The sequence below is a fragment of the Zootoca vivipara genome, chromosome 10 (assembly GCF_963506605.1).
Source record: "Zootoca vivipara chromosome 10, rZooViv1.1, whole genome shotgun sequence".
Classification (NCBI taxonomy): Eukaryota; Metazoa; Chordata; class Lepidosauria; order Squamata; family Lacertidae; genus Zootoca; species Zootoca vivipara.
The window spans coordinates 29,200,674-29,218,499 of record NC_083285.1 but is presented as its reverse complement, the minus strand read 5'-3'; the positions used below and the strand labels follow the sequence as shown (position 1 = coordinate 29,218,499).

At 41.4% G+C, this 17,826-nt stretch overlaps 1 protein-coding gene across 1 annotated transcript in view; it reads right to left on the bottom strand.

Annotated features, from left to right (window-relative positions):
• The window catches only part of TRHDE (thyrotropin releasing hormone degrading enzyme), a 208,590-nt gene that overhangs the window by 38,690 nt on the left and 152,074 nt on the right, over positions 1-17,826 (bottom strand). The window contains exon 10 of the mRNA XM_035128521.2: positions 2,144-2,232. Coding sequence (XP_034984412.2) covers positions 2,144-2,232 — 89 coding nt within the window. The remainder of the gene's footprint in view (positions 1-2,143; positions 2,233-17,826) is intronic.

The window sequence follows — 17,826 nt, the reverse complement described above, 5'->3', positions numbered from 1 at the left end:
GACATCTAAATACCCCTCCCAACACAGAAGAATAATTCATTTTTGTCCCTTCTGTTCTTTTACCAATTGGACACATTTTACCACTCAGCTACTAAAGGCTTGCGGGACTTCTCACTTATTACTGGGCTAGATCAGCCAGCCATTTGTTGCATTTGTTGTATGCACTGACTAGCATTTAAAATCACAGTTGCTATTGATTTTAACTTTGCTCATACTTAAGATCCTATGGTCCTTTTCTAACCCACTCAGGCTATCTGCATCTTGATTAGCATATAAATGAAGTTAAAGGAATTGCTCATGAATAAATACTGCTTCCAAATGAATTAGTTTTATTCACAGCTTGATAACTTCTTATACACTTTCTTGGAAATATATATAATAGTTGATCAGTGACTGCTGTGATCGTAGTTATTGTTGGCTTGTTTCTTTTCCTTGATACCATCAGTGAACTTGAATTCTGAGAATGTGAAATATGTATGGATTAAACAAATTAGGGCGAGGGGAAAAAAGACAAAGCAACAGATTAACTGAAAGCATCAAGGCTGGCACCAATATGATATAATAATGGCCAAATAACCTGACCCAACCTTCTGCAGCCAAAGCCATACCTGATTCGTTCAATTAGAAAGTTTGTCTTTTTAGATCTCACTTATACATGAGAGGACACAATGAGATATTATTACTACTTAATGGTCTGTTAAAGAGCAAAGAGACACTCAGACTAAGGTGATTGCTTCCTTTCACCTAACTTCACTGAGGAAATTTTTTAAAATAACTTTTCTATTTTATGAAATGGGTTCAGTTTTTCCTCTCTTTTTTCCCAGCTAGGGGAAGGATTTTTTCTTTTTTGTATCTTGCCATTCAAACAGACCGAGCCACTTCAACTGCAATATAAATTTAGTAGCAAAAATGAGAAAAACAGGAATGAGAAGCAGCATGTACCACTTGCAAAATGAGTTTCCTTTCTGCTTCAGAGTAATACAAAAGCATCTTAAAGCAACACTAAGCATCATGGAATTGATTTGTTATTATGGCTGTATCAGAGCGTAAAATGCCTGGTGGTGGCAAAAGATGGTAGTAAGAATGTGAACCTCATAAAGCCTAACATCCAGTAACTATGTTAAGGCCAGTAGAAGCTCTTTGGGATATCAGTGGACAAGGAAGAACCAGCAATTCTCTGTAGCCCTCCTGGACTAATAATGACACGGATTTTTATGAATTTTAGACTATATTATACTAGATACATTATATTGTTTTATGCCCCAACTATATTTTGTTCAGTCTCTGAATTAAGTGAAATAAGTTTCATATATGAACTCTGTACATGGGGTCTAATATACGATTATGAGTTTGTGGGGAGGAATGTAGGCTGTATGTGAGATACTTCTAACCTGTAGATCCAGCAAGTGTTAAAATACAAGTCAGGCTAGCTTCCTGTGTTGAAGTGATAGACAGGGTGATGGGCCATTAAGGAAGCAGAAGAAAGGGGCTTGACAGAGATGGCAAATGGGTGGCGTCCCTCTCCTAGCTCGAGGTTAGTTAGAAGACAAAGCCAGAGTTTAGAGTTGAGTTGCAGTAATATGACCTGGAAGAAAAGCAGCAAACTGGAGAGAGCAATGTCTGATTACTGTTTGACTCCAATAATGTAGCTACTGGAGAAGCAAGACTCCTTTTGGGGTATTAATACTGTGAGTCCCCCGATCACAGGCTTATGTTGCATATATGTGTAAATAAATAAAAACACCACATTCTTCACTGTGCCACATTTTCAAAACAAAACACAAACCCTGTATAAGCACCAACTATATTTTATTCAGCATCTGGATTAAGTGAAATGAGTTGCATGTAGGAGTTCCATACATGGGGCCCAATATAAGATTTCACTTTCCTCAGAAGATCTTTGTACAGTAGTCTAAAGCCTCTTCAATTTATTCTTTGACTCATGTTAAAATTAACAACACTCTTCTTTCATTTCCTCCTCTAAAACAAAAATGTCTTTCTTACCATTCATTTTTCAGCAGCAGGAATAAAGTTTCGCACAGCTAATCAATGTCCTAAGATCAATTGTGAAGAAACAGTTCAGGGGGGGAAAACACACATGAATGCTTTATGAGATTCCACTGGGAGGAAAGTTTATTTTTACCTGATTTGTTAGACACCCATATAATTGCCTCTGATGAGATGTGGCTCGTATTTCCTACTGCAATTGTTAATGGGATCTGCCACAAGTAGCTGCAAGACAAAGGAGGGGGATCTAAGAACAAAAATACTGAACTGGTTCTTCTCACTTTACAGCAATCAGGGATTACATCAAAGGAATCAAACAATTTCAGTAGTAGAGCAGATGTTGATTCGAATGTTACTTTGCCTTTCAAATAAATTTGCTATTGGCAACAAAACAATAAGAATGTCATTCATCTTTCAAAAAAGACAGTGATGCCCCCCCTTTTTACATACTATCATAACAAGATAGTTTCTAGTAAAAAATAAAGTTACAAAACAAAGGAATGATTTCCAGTAGTAAGAAGAGTATAACCGAAATTAATTTAAGAAGAAGATAATCTAGAGCAAGCATATGCTTTGGTTTTAGTGACAATATACATTTCTACTACTGCCATTTTTAGTATCTTCTTAAAGTCTGCTGACAATAAAATTTTATCCTCAATTGCTTACAGCCTTGTATAATTATTCGTATTTCTGTAAATCAAGTGTAAAATGCTACACTTTATGCCCATTTTACACAGATGTAACATACTGGTGAAATCAAGCTCTGGTTTATTAATAGTATAAAATTCATACAAGAACAATGGACCCAAGGTTTATACAGTCATTTGCAACAGGAGCTGCTTTATACTGAATACCCTTTTTCATATTTGACGTGGTTTCTGCAGGATGATGTACACTCTATCCTCGTAAGTAAAAGATAAAAAAGAACATATCCAGCCACAGCAGTTCTCCAAAATGTATCAGCCAAATGTAAACATACAGATGAGGGTCACCATTTAAGGAGAGTGTATATGTCAATAGGTGGGAACAGGATTCTCAGCAATCCAAAAAACCTTGGGTTTGAGTCCTGGAAGACCTGCAAACCTTTTCTACCTTGCAAACCTTTTCTACCTTGCTTAGGAGTGGCAGGGCTCTCAATGATTCCAGCTACCAAAGCTGAGGCTGCTGAACAGACTTGGGCTGGTGTTGGAAGTTTTCATTGGGAAAGGGGTTCTTGCGGTGATTTATGTGGAAATAGTTCGCTTTTGTTCAGTTTTTATGTTTTATTTATTGTTTATGACTAACTGTGTTATGTTGTAGTTACATATTTTTTTTCATGTTGTATGCCACCCACCCTGAGCACGGTTTGAACTGTGGAAAGGCGGAATACAAATAAAAGTATGTGTGCATGTATGTTGGACTTCAACTACCATCAGACCCAGCCAGCATGACCAAAAGTTGGGCGAGATGGGACTTGTAGCCAGTAACCACAGGAAGAGCCACAGTTTCCCCAACCCTACTATAGACTAAAGCAGAGGTCGGCAACCTAAGGCCCGTGGCCGGTTCTGTGGATTGGCATGGGGATTCTGTGGGTTTTTTTTGCCCGGCGTGGGAGCCATTTTCCCCCACCAACATTTTTCCCTCTCTCCCTCACCGCGGGGGAAACTCCTCCCTCCTCCCTCCCTCCTCCTGGTGTAGCAAATCAGCGGCCAATTGCCTGCTAAGGTTTGAGGCCCTGGCCAATAGGCGAGCGGCGGCTGCCCGTGGCCGAGAGGAGGAAGGGGGCTGGGCTGATCTGGCTGTTTTCTGCCGCGGCTTGTGCCACTGCAGGCGCCACTCTGCCAAGCACGGCTCCTGTGCCTGCTCTCGTTCCTCTGCTGTCGCTGCCACCATCAGCCTTTGCCTCTCAGCAGCACCCTAGGTAGGCAGGGGTATGGGAGGGGCTGGGGGAGGGGAGAGAGAGAGAGAGAAGCCCCCTTTGCCATATGCGCATGCACACACACACACTCTGGCCCACCAGGAGATTTGTGGTGTGGTGAACCGGCCCATCCCCCAAAAAGCTTGTCGACCCCTTGACTAAAGCTTTGAAGGACTTTGGGCCAAAGAGCAGTACCTTTGTTTGTTCATTTCATTAAATTTATATACCGCTTGATTGTGGGGGGGGGGGAACCCTCAAATTGCTTTACAAAATTCATAAATAAATCATTAAAAACATGAACCAAGGAGCTCTCTTCCCATTCCTTGCTGTAGGCAGGGAAACATAGGATTTCTTAAGTTCTGGTGGCTAGAGATACGCAGCACAGAAGTGATGCCCTACAATTGCATAGGAAATCTAGAATTGGAACCATGTGTTTTGAGGCAAACACCAGTCCCCAGCCTCAAGTTTAACTTGTAATGCTGATGTGGAAGTGCCATTTGCAGGAGATAATTAGCAGGAGGAAGGTCATACTGTATTTTACTTTAATACAACAACAGCAACAACCCAGCCCGGCTCCAAGACTGTAAAATAAGCATTGGGTAGCATTGCTGGGGTACAAATATATAAAGGGGAGAATAAAAATCCCACTTACTGATTCTTCCCTACAGATGACCCAGCCTGTCTAAGTCAGGGGTGGCCAACTCCCAAGAGACTGCGATCTACTCACAGAATTAACAACTGGCAGTTATCTACCCCCTTTTGGGGCTTCAAGTCAAAGTTGTTTAGCTTTTTTTAGGGAGGAGGGAAGCCCCAATTTTTGAGAATTCAAGCCTATCTTCAAGGGAGAAAGGAAAACAGCCACTCACCAACAGATCGCTGGGGAAACAAACAGCCTCACTGAGAAAACTCCCATCTTCCATTCTGCAGATTGTGCAACAAGGAGGGCGGACCGTATTTTACATGTCCTAAGGAAAGGGTCCCAGCGATTAACCGCGATCTACCAAAACCTCCCGGGGATCTACCAGTAGATTGCGATCGACCTGTTGGACATCCCTGATCTACGTCATACTACCCTGGCAAGCACAGTTTTGGGGACAAATACTTGCCGACGTAAAATGAAGCTCTGACCCGAGACATAGAAATTTAATTTAGTACAATGAATTTTTGATCATTAGAATAGCTAGCTAAGAGGAAACTGGTTAATTCTGCTATTGGGAAATGTTCCCAGCAGGAGAAATAACCACCTTAGATGATTGGCTCTTTGTGACTAAAAGAGGAATACGCGGCCATATTATTCACACACGCCCTGCCCTCCCTGCCAAATGCAAAGGATAACGATGAGCCAAGTGGGATTCACAGAAAAGAAACAATGCTATTAAATTTACTGAGAGGTCAGTGACTTTGGATTATTAGGAAGGACTGAAAGAGCTAAGTAGTCAGTATATTAAAATACAAAACAGTAAAAGGGAAGACATGATCGTGTATCGGTATGGCTAGCTTTTTACTATAGCTGCAATTCAGAACATGGTTATGTGCTTAAACTTCATTGATTATACTGGACTGCAGTCCATCTTTTATTGCCACTTTAAGATGAAGTGCAATGTAACAGATTTTAAATTGCATCCAGTTATATAATAAAATACATAATACTGTCATAAATTTCCATTAAGGTAAAATTTACTTTTTGAAAAAAGATGTTTTATGTGCTATTGGAGTTAAAAAATATGTCTGCAGTAATTTCTGTACTTCAGTATACCATCGTATACCCTTACTAAAGGCACTGGCTGGTGAATATGCTAGCATTGCTGAGTTTTCTGACATATAGCCATCACACACAGATTTTCTTTTCTCATTTTACATAATAATCTGATATTACTATATAATGTAGGGTGCAACCATATACATAAAAATCTACTGGATGAAGGGCTGTAGGATTTGGCAGCAGCTCCTCTGTACCAGTGGGAATTGAGAATAGCTACAGGCATAGCAGACGCTGGCAGAACTTCTCAGATATGCCAGAAGAATGACAGAAGTGGAGAGGGATTTGTTGGCATGATGCAGCTGTCAGAGGAAAATCATGGGGTGACAGTGCAACTTAAAGGCAGTAGATACACTCCCTGATGCAATCCAGCATTAATTACCTACCGAACCCACACTGAACACAAACCTACCAAGTTACATGTTATTGGCTATGATGGGCGAAAGCCAAGACTACATGCGGTTGAAATGTATTTTCCACATCCTCAAGCAACAACAATTGAAACTGATCCCACAAAGTCTGGCTTGCCGCTGCTCTGAACAACTCCACAGGGATCGTATCAAGAAGAGAATCCCATTCCAAGCAAACACAAGTGACTTTATTCTCAACGTGCTTTACAAACTTGGAACAGCAGGCTTCCAAAGATGCCGTTCCCCTCTCCTCTGGGCTAGTTCTCAATAAAGACTTCATCACTTGGGACAGTTTGACTGGGCGGTTCCTTGGGAATGCAATGGAGGCAGCAAAATAGGATTTATTTTCTCTCATCACCACCACCACATAGTAGGCATCACATCCTCTCACTTTTATCTGGTTGCATTCACTGCGATACTTGCATCACTTAAGATATAACTCTCTTCTGGGTTGTTTTGTTGTCTTTTAACTCCCCACAAAACAAAGGGGCATTACAGTCTTTACCACACCTGAGAGGGCACTTAGGAGTGATTGTATTGAAAGCCTTTTCCATCTAGGGGCAGGCCATCTTAAGAGGCTCCCAGCATTGCAGGAGAGAACTGTCCTTGCCAGTCCAAATCTCACCTGGAAGTAGTCTATGACAACTGAGTTATTCAAACCTCCCCCAATTCCATCCACTCTCCATCTGCCCTGTTGCAAAGCCCAGTTCAATGTCCCGGGTTAGCAATGTGTTGAGACAGCATCATGGTTTTGTCATGGTTCAAATCCCTGCAACGTGAAATCCCAAGCTGTACTACTATGGCAGCCCAGCAGGTCACCCAGAACACCACCCCTGAGCCCATCTGTGCCAGCTCGGATAGAAAGGATGCTTGGCTGGGCATCAGGGAGGGTGGTACATTAACATTATTTCTACTCCACCTCTCTGACCAAACTTCAGGTAAAGGTAAAGGTAAAGGGACCCCTGACCATTAGGTACAGTCGTGACCGACTCTGGGCTTGCGGCGCTCATCTCGCATTATTGGCCGAGGGAGCTAGCGTACAGCTTCCAGGTAATGTGGCCAGCATGACAAAGCCACTTCTGGCAAACCAGAGCAGCGCACGGAAACGCTGTTTACCTTCCCGCTTGGAGCGGTACCTATTTATCTACTTGCACTTTGTCATGCTTTCGAACTGCTAGGTTGGCAGGAGCTGGGACCGAGCAATGGGAGCTCACCCCGTCGCAGGGATTCGAACCGCCAACCTTCTGATCAGCAAACCCTAGGCTCTGTGGTAACCCACAGTGCCACCTGCGTCCCTGCAGGTGGTACAAACTTCAGGTACAAGCCCTTAAATCTAAATCCCAAGTGGTTAGGCTTCCTGGTGATGGTGATTTGTTCCTCAAAGATGATGGTAACCCCTCCACCCCTCTAGGCTGGTGATGTACAAGAACCCCACCAAGTACCCAGCTGGACTGAGCTGGTTGTCACCAACCTAGAAGCACCACTAGCCTGGAAGGCTGGTTGAAAGGACAATGTAAATCTTGTTGGCTGGGGACCCAGAAGAGGGATAGCTTTTACTTATCTTACCCTTGTTCTCCTTTCCTGTAACACTCTTGAAACAACAGGGAGCAGTGCTCCTCACACAAAGGGGAGGCACTCATTCCTGCACAAAAGTAAGTTGTCTATTGGCAAAGGTCAAGCACTTCACAGGGCTATCAATGCTTACTAGCCATGATGGCTGTACAGTCATACCTCGACATCCGAATGCTTTGACTTCCGAAGGTTTCGACTTCCAAAGTCGAGAACCCCGGAAGTCTTTTTGTCGCACGCGCGTTCCACGCCAGCGCAGAGCGGTGTGCACAGTCGGCGCATGTGCACAAGCGGTGCTTCATCATCCGAAAACCTCGATTTATGAAGATGGCCGCGGAATGGATCGTCTTCGTAAGTTGAGGTACCACTGTACTCTAGGTCCACAGTTGGAGGAAGCAATGCTTTGGAAGACCAAAATGTTCTTGTGCTCAAATCCTACTTGTGGGTTTCTCATAGGCATCTGGTGAGAACAGGATGCAAAACTAGATGGCCTGATTCAGAAGGCTCTTCTTGCCTTCTTATATTGATGTAAAATGAAAACCCATTCTAGGAATTGTTGCTTAAACGGCCAATATTGTGATGCCTTTCTATACAACCATGGTGCTGCTGCATTAAGTTTACTGTGTACAATTCTAGTTGCCAAACTCTCTCTTTTTTAAAAAGGATTATAGAACTGGAAATTTATGGGGGAAAGGTGGTCAAAAGGGTTAGGGTTTCAGCTTTTTAGTTTAGAATGAAGGATGACTGGGTTTGTGGGTAGGAGGAGAAGAGGACGTGCTATAAATGTTTATTAAACAATGCATAGTGTGGGGAAAGTGAATATAAATAAATGTTTCTTCCTGCCTCATCATGTCAGAATTCAAGGTCATATGACAAATTTGATTAGCATGAGATTTAGGACAAACAAAGCCCTTCTTCATACAACACATAATTAACTTATAGAATAGACTGCCAGAAAAAGTGGTGATAGCTGCTGGCTTAGACGGCTTCAAGAGGGGATTATGCAACTAGGATTAATGCCTGTAACTGACAATTGGCGTTGTGTCTGTTATTTGTGTTTCTCTTAAAATTCTGTATAATTCAAAATCTACTGACTACATCAAAAAGAGGGGCAATTGGAGACATCCAGGAGTGTGGTGTGTTGGGACAGAGACACCCTCCCAACACCAGCATCACTGCATCTTACCTGGACGCTGCTGGAATGGAGCAGGGTGATGGTGGAGTTGGGGCTGTGCAGATGCATAGGCAAGAGCAGCCGAGTGGCTCTACCAATGGGCCTGTGTAGTCTCAACCTCCCTGCCCTGCTCCAGTGCCATCTCCATTAACTGCCGTGACGGTGTTGGGAGGCCCCACCATACTGACCACCACTGGACAAATCCATGGTGGTTTTCAGGTGGCAAAATGGAAGCTCCAATATACCACTGAGCATGCAGAACTCTGGCATTTATGGTCTGCTTGTGAGCTTCCCAGAAGCAAGCATCTGCTGCAGCACTGCGGAACCTGTGCTTCAACCCCAGATAGCATGGCCAATGTTCAGGGATGATTAGATTTGTAGGCCAGAAACACCTGGAGGGCCACAGGTTGTTCAGTCCTCCTCTCATGGAATCAGAACTCTGAGTGATGGACTTTTGGTCTGATCTGAAGGATAACTATATAGCAAATATTAGTTTTTCACTGACTGTTCATCACCTATTCTATCATCAAGAAAGGAAACTTGCCTCCTGGAAGTACATGACAATACTAATGACTAAAAGTTCATGTCATTGGACAGTTCTGTCTTCAGAGTTGTGAAACACTCAGCATACTATTCTAGGCATTTGATCGTGGGGCAATTAATTTTAATTGCTATAACAATTTGCCTATATACTTGAATATTTGCTTAAGTTATATGAACAGCTGCTATAAACTATTAAAGAAACATGAACACTACTGCCTCTCAGTTAAATGGTAGGCTGAATACTTGAAAACAAATCCATGCAACTAGGAAAACCGAAACAAGTAGAAGCAATTGCCAAAGAATTTCTGTAAAGCAATTAATGCACTTCTCTTGATGGTTCCTGTTTCCTTCACCTGCTCTTTAAAGATTAATTAACCCCTGCCAATAATTTAAGCTTTTTACAGAAATGTGTTTTTTTTTCAGTTTAAAAAGCAATGCACCAATACTAAAGAATTATGGAAAACTGTCATTTACATTAGGACACTGCTGCTATAATTGATCAGACTTCTGCACTAAAGCATAAACATTATGGCTTGGATCCAGACTTTGCATCTGTGGGTGGTGCTATTGCTTGAATGGAAGGATCTCAGGGAACTTCCCACTGGGAGAGGAGGAAAGGTGGCTTTTGCCAATTTCTACTTCCACTCCAACCACTGCCTTCTACACTGTTCCAGAGAGGTGGGTCCCTTCTGGAACTGTGTCAGAGGTAGCATTAGGGCTTGGGAGATCAGCTGAAGTTGTGTCTCCCCCTCTGTCAGTAGGATCTCTCTGCTGGAACGAAAGACTTTCCATTCACAGAAGATTACATCGGGATGCAAACCAATGGTGGTTTGCTTTGATTCAGCTACAGTTGAAAGAAACTCACAGGTCCTTGTGTGTACATATTAGTGCTGTGCTTAAAAATCCTCCTGTAATTATTTATTTATAAAGAAAAGAAATTCTATTTGAAAAATTATTAGAATTATTAAAATATCATGGGTTGCAAGGTTTTTGCTTTGCTTACCTTGCTTTCAAAGTAACCAAGAGATGTTGGAGTGTCCTTTATTTCAGTCTCTGCAAAAGAGGCACTTAGCCAGTTCAATAGAGTTTGGATTACCATTGCAACATGGGTGGAGATGGGCATCTGCAATTTGCCCAGAAGGTTGCTTGCATGCCAGAATCTCTCTTGCCAAACTGGGGTTGGTTTTCTCTTTCAAGTCATTACTGTCTTCATATTTTCCCAATATTACTTTGCTTTTCATTGAAGCTATTCTATTTTCCACTCCCCCCAATATTCTTTCCTACTTCAAAGCCCATTTCCTTCCACATTTTCTGCTTATTAGAGCATGTAGCCAAATTACTGATTACTGTTTATTATAAGCACTTCAATGAATATGACTACTCAAGAGTCAATGGCATAAAATTCTAGGATAAACAGAAAAATATAGGATGCACAGAAGGAGAGGGTTACAATTAATCCAATTTCCTTGTTTAAATCAATAATAGCTGCACCCTTTAAAAAGAGCTTTAACAAATATGAAGGCAAAGTACATTGGGGTCTTTGGTCTCTTTAAAATTTCATACTTCAAGGGAAGCCATCTCAAATTAAAGATATAGACAAAGGAAACTTTGGGGCTGTGTTTGCATGTTTATTATTTTTCATCCTCAAGATTAAAGATAAATAAATCTAGAGTTCAGGAACTGTCTGAAACTCATGCTAATATTTCTTTTTCATCATGGTGGAACACTCACATAAGATCATTAACAGGAGAATCACGAGATATTTGAACCTTGTCATTAAAATGGTTTTTAAAACAGAAGGAATGGTCAAATTTTTGCTGGGGGGAAATTCATGTTATCCAGAAACAGGAACAGAATGTGAAAGCATTCAACTAGACATCTGTGGGCTTTGCTGATGTTAACTATTATTGAAACTATGGACTGCTTCAAAATTCTGAAACTCTGTAAAATGGAGCAACCATGTGGACTCAGTGACATGGAAAAGCACCTGACAAAACACAATTACATATACAGGTGCTGTTTCCCAGTAGTCACTGGTACTACTGAGGTGGCTAAAAGGGGGCTTTTGTGCTGACATGAACTGCTGGCAATAAAAGGAGCCTGCATTCTTGGAAATGCTGGGACAGATGCTACTGTCTCCATATCACTGCCGCCATGGATCGCTCTGCATGGACAAATTCTAAATGTCTGAATCAGCAAATTACTGACATGGGAAAAGAATAAGATAAACAAGTAATACTGAAACTAGATGTTACAGAGGATGTTTGGTTCCTGCTGATAGAAGCATCCCTATGTCTGATCTCTGTCCTCATAATGTCAAGAAATGCAGAACATGTTGTGATGTCACACGTTCCAAATTTCTTTGAACACATTGCACTTCGGTGGTTGCCATTTACAGAGGTTGGGGAGCGGAATGTCTTATCAAATTGCATGTTTGGTCGTACTTTCCATTACAAGAGACAGGAGGACATAAGATGCATTCAATCACTTTCATCCCATGGGTCTAATTAGGCTTGTTGTGGGTCCCAATTTGACCTATGAGTCAGTTTTCCCCAAACCACACCCGCCTGCCTCACATCTGACACTATGTGTAAGGATGTTGTTACCAATCAAGAGCTTAAAGTGAGCTCCCAATTGTTCCTTTCCAGGGCTGCTGGAATCAGATGTACTCAAGAATTCCCCACCGGGGAGTGGCACACGAAATCGGTAATGATTGACTGGGCAAAGGGCGTGGGGCATAATATAATGCTGGAGGAGTGGGAAAGGTCTATTAAGTTTACTGCAACTAATGTTTTGAAAGAAAATATGATGAAAATGATGTATAGGTGGCATTTAACACCGGTAAAACTTGCAAAAAATTATCATACACATGATAACAAATGTTGGAAATGTAAAGTTGTTGAAGGAACTTTTTACCACATAAAAGACTTCTGGGAAAAGATTTATAATGAATTGAAGAAGGTGTTGAAAAACACCTTTATTAAGAAACCAGAAGCCTTCTCATTGGGTATAGTCGGGAAAGAAATCCCCCCAAAAGATGTTACATTCTTTTTAAATGCCACAACAGCAGCAAGAATTTTGATAGCAAAGAAGTGGAAGACACAAGAAATACCAACAGTGGAAGAATGGCAGATGAAAATGATGGACTATATGGAATTACCTGAACTGACCGGGAGATTCCGTGACCAGGGAGAAAAGTCGGTGGAAGAGGATTGAAAGAAATTTAAGGATTATTTGAAGAAATATTGCAATATTAGTTAATTTGAAATGGATTTGGAAATGCATATAATGTTGTAGTTTTAGAGATTATTTCAGGATTAAGGATAATATGAAAGAATGATAGTTAATGTTTAGATTTAAAATAAGTATAGATAGATATAAAATATGTTTAAAAAGTTAGGAATAGAAATTGCTAAAGTTGAAATACAGTGAAACGCAGTATGGGGGGGCATGAGGAAGTCACCCTAAAATGATTAGAAAGGATGAAAAATTGTGAAAGGTATATTTTCTTTTTTATGTTCTTGTTCTTGTTCGTAATGTTGTGGTTTTTGTTGTTGTTGTGTATATTTGTTGTTTAAACATTTGTTTTCATAAAAGCAATAAAAAAATTGAAGAAGAAGAAAAAGAATTCCCCACCGGGAGCTCCCAAGTGCAGCTGCGGAGGCTCACCTCCAGCGCCAATAAGCTGACTGGCCCTGAAAGTGACCCTCCTTTAAGGTGAGCTTTCAGTAACCATCAGCTGGTTGTTGCCGACAGTGCATCATCAAAGGGGCTCACTGTAAATCCTGCTTTGTCTGTTTGCGGGTATGATTTAGAGTCAAGCAAGCAAGCAGTCATTTTTCTTCTGCAGGTAGCTCTGCCACCCACCTGTCAAAGGCGTGTGGGGATAGGGGGAAGTTGGTATCTGGCCCAGTGGCTGGACCAATTTCCCAGTTTATAACCAAACTGATTCTATATCTACTTTCCAACAACAGTGTGAGTCAAATCACACCTGGGACCATTCTAAGCAGCATAGCTCTTTATTTTTCTAGATCTCCAACCAACTATTTTTTATTCTCTCATTGATTATTATTTTATAATTATTTGGATTCTGGCTGAAAACCAAAACCATGGCAAACTATTCAAATTATTCACTGTAGCTACACACATATAATTTTGAAAAGCATTGTATCTTGGCTTGGCAGGTATAATCTTGAAAGGTATAATCAAGAAGTTACCATTTGGGGACACCCAGCTCCTACGAAGAATCCTTTGACATTATATTTCTCAATGTGCATTTTGAATATTATTTAAGGAAGTGGCTGAAAATGATGTCAAGATGTGCATTTTTGTAATGTTTAACTGTCAGGAGTTTCTACCGCACAGTTTAGGATGATTGTAACCACACAAATGAAACCACTTGAAAATAGGATTTCATAGGTGCTGCTATAACAGTATGGCTGAAACAATGCGGGTACCTATTCAGAAAAGCAACTGATGATGTTGAGATGCACCAACACAGTTTGAGAATGTGACACAACCAACACCCAGCATAATTTGTAAACTGCATATTTGATGGATAGATAATTCATTACAGCCGGGAAACCAGCTTAAACTGCATATTTGAAGCTAGGCTAGCCTACCCTTTTCTGTTCTTAAGAAAAGTTGGCTGCCATATCAAGGAGAGAGAAAGAGCCTACATACTCCCACTGCTGCCAAAACCAGAGCAGAGAAATGCAAAACTGGGTGGTTTCAAAGACCTTTAAAAAATCTACAATATGCTTTTAAAAAACATATTAAGCTTACTATATTTATTTTATCCCATCAAAAGAACAGGAAGCCTTATTCTGTCAACAGTACACTTATACCTCATTAAAAGGGGTAGTTCTCCTTGTAAATGCTGCTCCTCTTGAAGAAGAGCTACAGAATGGATCCCTTGGGTAACCATAAAGAATTTACAAGGAATTATATCTATGATTCACTACAGCAGAGTCAACAAAAGTGAACAGTATAAAGGGGGGAAATAGCATGCAAAGTATACTAGTTTGTACTATGAAGGCTTTCAGTAGTTATATAGGATGTAAAGGTAAAGGGACCCCTGACCATTAGGTCCAGTCACGGATGACTCTGGGGTTGCGGCGCTCATCTCGCTTTATTGGCCGAGGGAGCCGGCGTACAGCTTCCGGGTCATGTGGCCAGCATGACTAAGCTGCTTCTGGTGAACCAGAGCAGCACACGGAAATGCCATTTATCTTCCTGCTGGAGCGGTACCTATTTATCTACTTGCATTTTGACATGCTTTTGAAATGCTAGGTTGGCAGGAGCAGGGACCAAACAACAGGAGCTTACCCCGTCATATTTGAACCGCCAACCTTCTGATCGGCAAGCCCTAGGCTCTATGGGTTTAACCCACAGCGCCACCGACTAGATTTCGCTCCCTAATGTTAGGGAGATTTAAGTTACAGTCCTAGACAGTCACGGGCAGACAAGAACCAGAGGTGTAGCTGGAGAGGTTTTGAAAGTTTTTATTGCAGATGATTATCACTAATGGTGGAGAAATTCAGAAATTGCAGTGGAGGTTCCCAGTATGCCTAGAATGAGGACTATAACCAAAAGTAGATGGGACTAGGAAAACAGTAAGTGTTACTGAGGCAGATAGGTGCTGCCTGAATTTGGAATAACTATGAAGTGCATGTAATGTCCAGACTTGAATTCTGCCCTCATTTACGACACCTCATGGCACCCCAGTACCTAAGCCAGCTTCATGGACACCAAGATCATAATTGGATGCTGCTCAGCCCAGAGCCCCAACGTGCTGGAAATTATGGGGTGATTTGCTCCTGACTTACATGTCCTTGGGTTTCATGTTAGTGCAAAAGGTCTATAAGTGAAGAATTGATAATTCAGGTGAGAAGATGTGGTGGGGCCTGCCCTCTTCTTCCTGCATGACCATTTGGAAAGTGATAGACCTCTGTAGATGCCATAAACACTTCTCATAGGGAAGGAAAGCTCTCTCTCATTAACCCCAGTCATAGGAGAAGGAAGTATTCTTTTGGTTGCAGCACAAAACTGTAATGGGGGATGATGTCTATATGCTTTGTGGATCAGCTATCCTCACTGGAGCATCACCAGCTCCTAGCTGGGAAGAAGTACAGGATTCTCTCTCATCTCTCCCCCTTCTCCCATTTTTGTGTCTCCAATACTAAATCCTTTCTATGATAAGGGGGTGGAGGGAAGAAATAAAACTAGCTTGAAAGGCCTGCTGGAGAGAGCACTCCAGGGAACTCTACATAAACACTGCTTTCTGTCCAAAAGATGGGCTAGTCTGGGAGGATGGAAAGCATAGCTGCCAAGTTTTCCCTTTTCTCGTGAGGAAGCCTATTCAGCATAAGGGAAAATCCCTTTAAAAAAGGGATAACTTGGCAGCTATGATGGAAAGTCAGAAGAATTGCGCTATCTTCCAACAAAGGTATGGTGCCTTGGATACCAGAGAGAGAAGGAATTTTGAGATATGTGGGTTAGAAATTGCTAGTAACAAACTTGCAAGAAGGACACTCTAAAAGTGGTATCTTACTCTGCACAGATCAATAATTCGATTCATGGTTAGTGTTGGCAGTGTGTGAACTGCGCTAAGATTGTATTTTTTTTTACTTGATTTTTAAAAAAGTTATTTTAGTACCTAGAATGTACTAAATGCACATAGAACAAATTAACTATTCCTGAGTAACCCCTTAAGATTTCTTTTGAATTACTTGCATGGCTTTGTGGACAATAAAGACATGGAAATGGTTACTAACATATGGACTACAGCTAAAATCGAATTTGCATTGTACTGCAAAAATCGATTACCCTGCCACTGTTGGACTTAAAAATATTAGGCTTGGCAGCTTATGTTCAAGCTAAGAAAGTATGTGTGGGCTTGAGAAAATCATTATCTTGAGAATGAGTATGTGCAGAAATGGGCAACATTCCCCATACTTTAGGAATATAGGTTCCAAAGTGACATTGGACACCACTCATTATTTACAATGATTTGAACATTCTTCTCAGAGTTATGGAGATTGGTAATTAATGCACAATGTTACCTAATTTTCATTTTTCATATGTAACTTTGTATGATAAACTACTGAAAGCACATGCCTGCTGAATGATATGCATGTGGATGTGGCTGTTTCGTGTCTGTAGCAGTTTCTAATCTTTATAAAAGTGATGAAAATAAAAATAAAGCATATACATGATTTTAAATATTTTGAAGAAAAGCATGTTTCATCTATTTTTCATGGTGAAAGAGCTTTTTATCTATTAATGAAACTGAGCTAAACAGTCAATCAAGTGAGAAACAAAGGAGAGAGAGAAAACGAACCAGGACCAAGTACTGAGGATGAGAAACATGGCATTGCTAAGTTTAATTGGGACATTTTCTACCATGTAGAAATCTTCATAATCATAGATAAGCTATGAGATAACCAAACCTGCCCCTGTGAAGACTAATCTACCAAATATCCACCTCCCACATTCTTATTTTTGCATTTCATTAATGAGGTGCAGTGACAGCTGACTGAAGTGACACTGCCACATAAATCAAATCAGAGGATTGCCATTACTGAGCCAGCACTACCAGATCTTCTAACAGCAGGCAAGGATGGGAGGGACGACATTATTTATTTCTGAATTATTGTGGGCTTTAACACTGTTTTATTATCTTCATTATATTCTACATTTGGTTTCTGTGTACTGCTCTAATATTCTCTGACCAAAACACTTCATAAATGCTGAAATAAAATAAAACAGGAGAAACTCATGGGTTTATTACAAATGAATTAGCAAGGTTCTCACCAAGGAATGAAAATGTACACGAAAACACATCCTATAGGTTTTGCATGCACAAGGTCCCAGGTGGAAACCCAACATCTCTCAGTAGGGCTGAAGATTCTCCCTGTCGGAACCCTGAAGAGTCACAGCCAGTCAATATAGATCATGCACTACATGGACATAAGGTATGACTACATTCCTAGTGGTACCTATGTAATCAGGCGGTCTTTTTGCTTGAACTGAAAACCCTTCTCTTCAGGGCCGACTCTAGGTAGAGTCCCGGTGGTGCAGGGTGCCGGGCCGGTAGGCGGGGCGTTGCACAGCAAAGTCGTGCGGAAGCCATGGTGCGGCCTGCGAAAGTGGGGGCGCTGGAGCGATCTCTGCCCCTCAGCGCCAGGGTGCCCAACCTGCTCGAGACTGCCCTGCTTGTCTTCCTCTTTGGTCCAAACATACCTTCTGCTTCGAAGTGGCAATTACCCCCAGAAGGGGAAGCATCCATTGCCCCTCTCCAATGCCCTACGTAGTTTAGCTCTTAGTCACATCTCTTTTTGTATTAAGCACACCCCTCCCTATATTGCTCAACCTAGTATAATGGGCAGAGTCTACAGGCCATCAGTAGGCACTGGCTGTGCAGCTGTGATATTACAGTAGCCTCCAAGTGTCAGGCTTCAGGGAA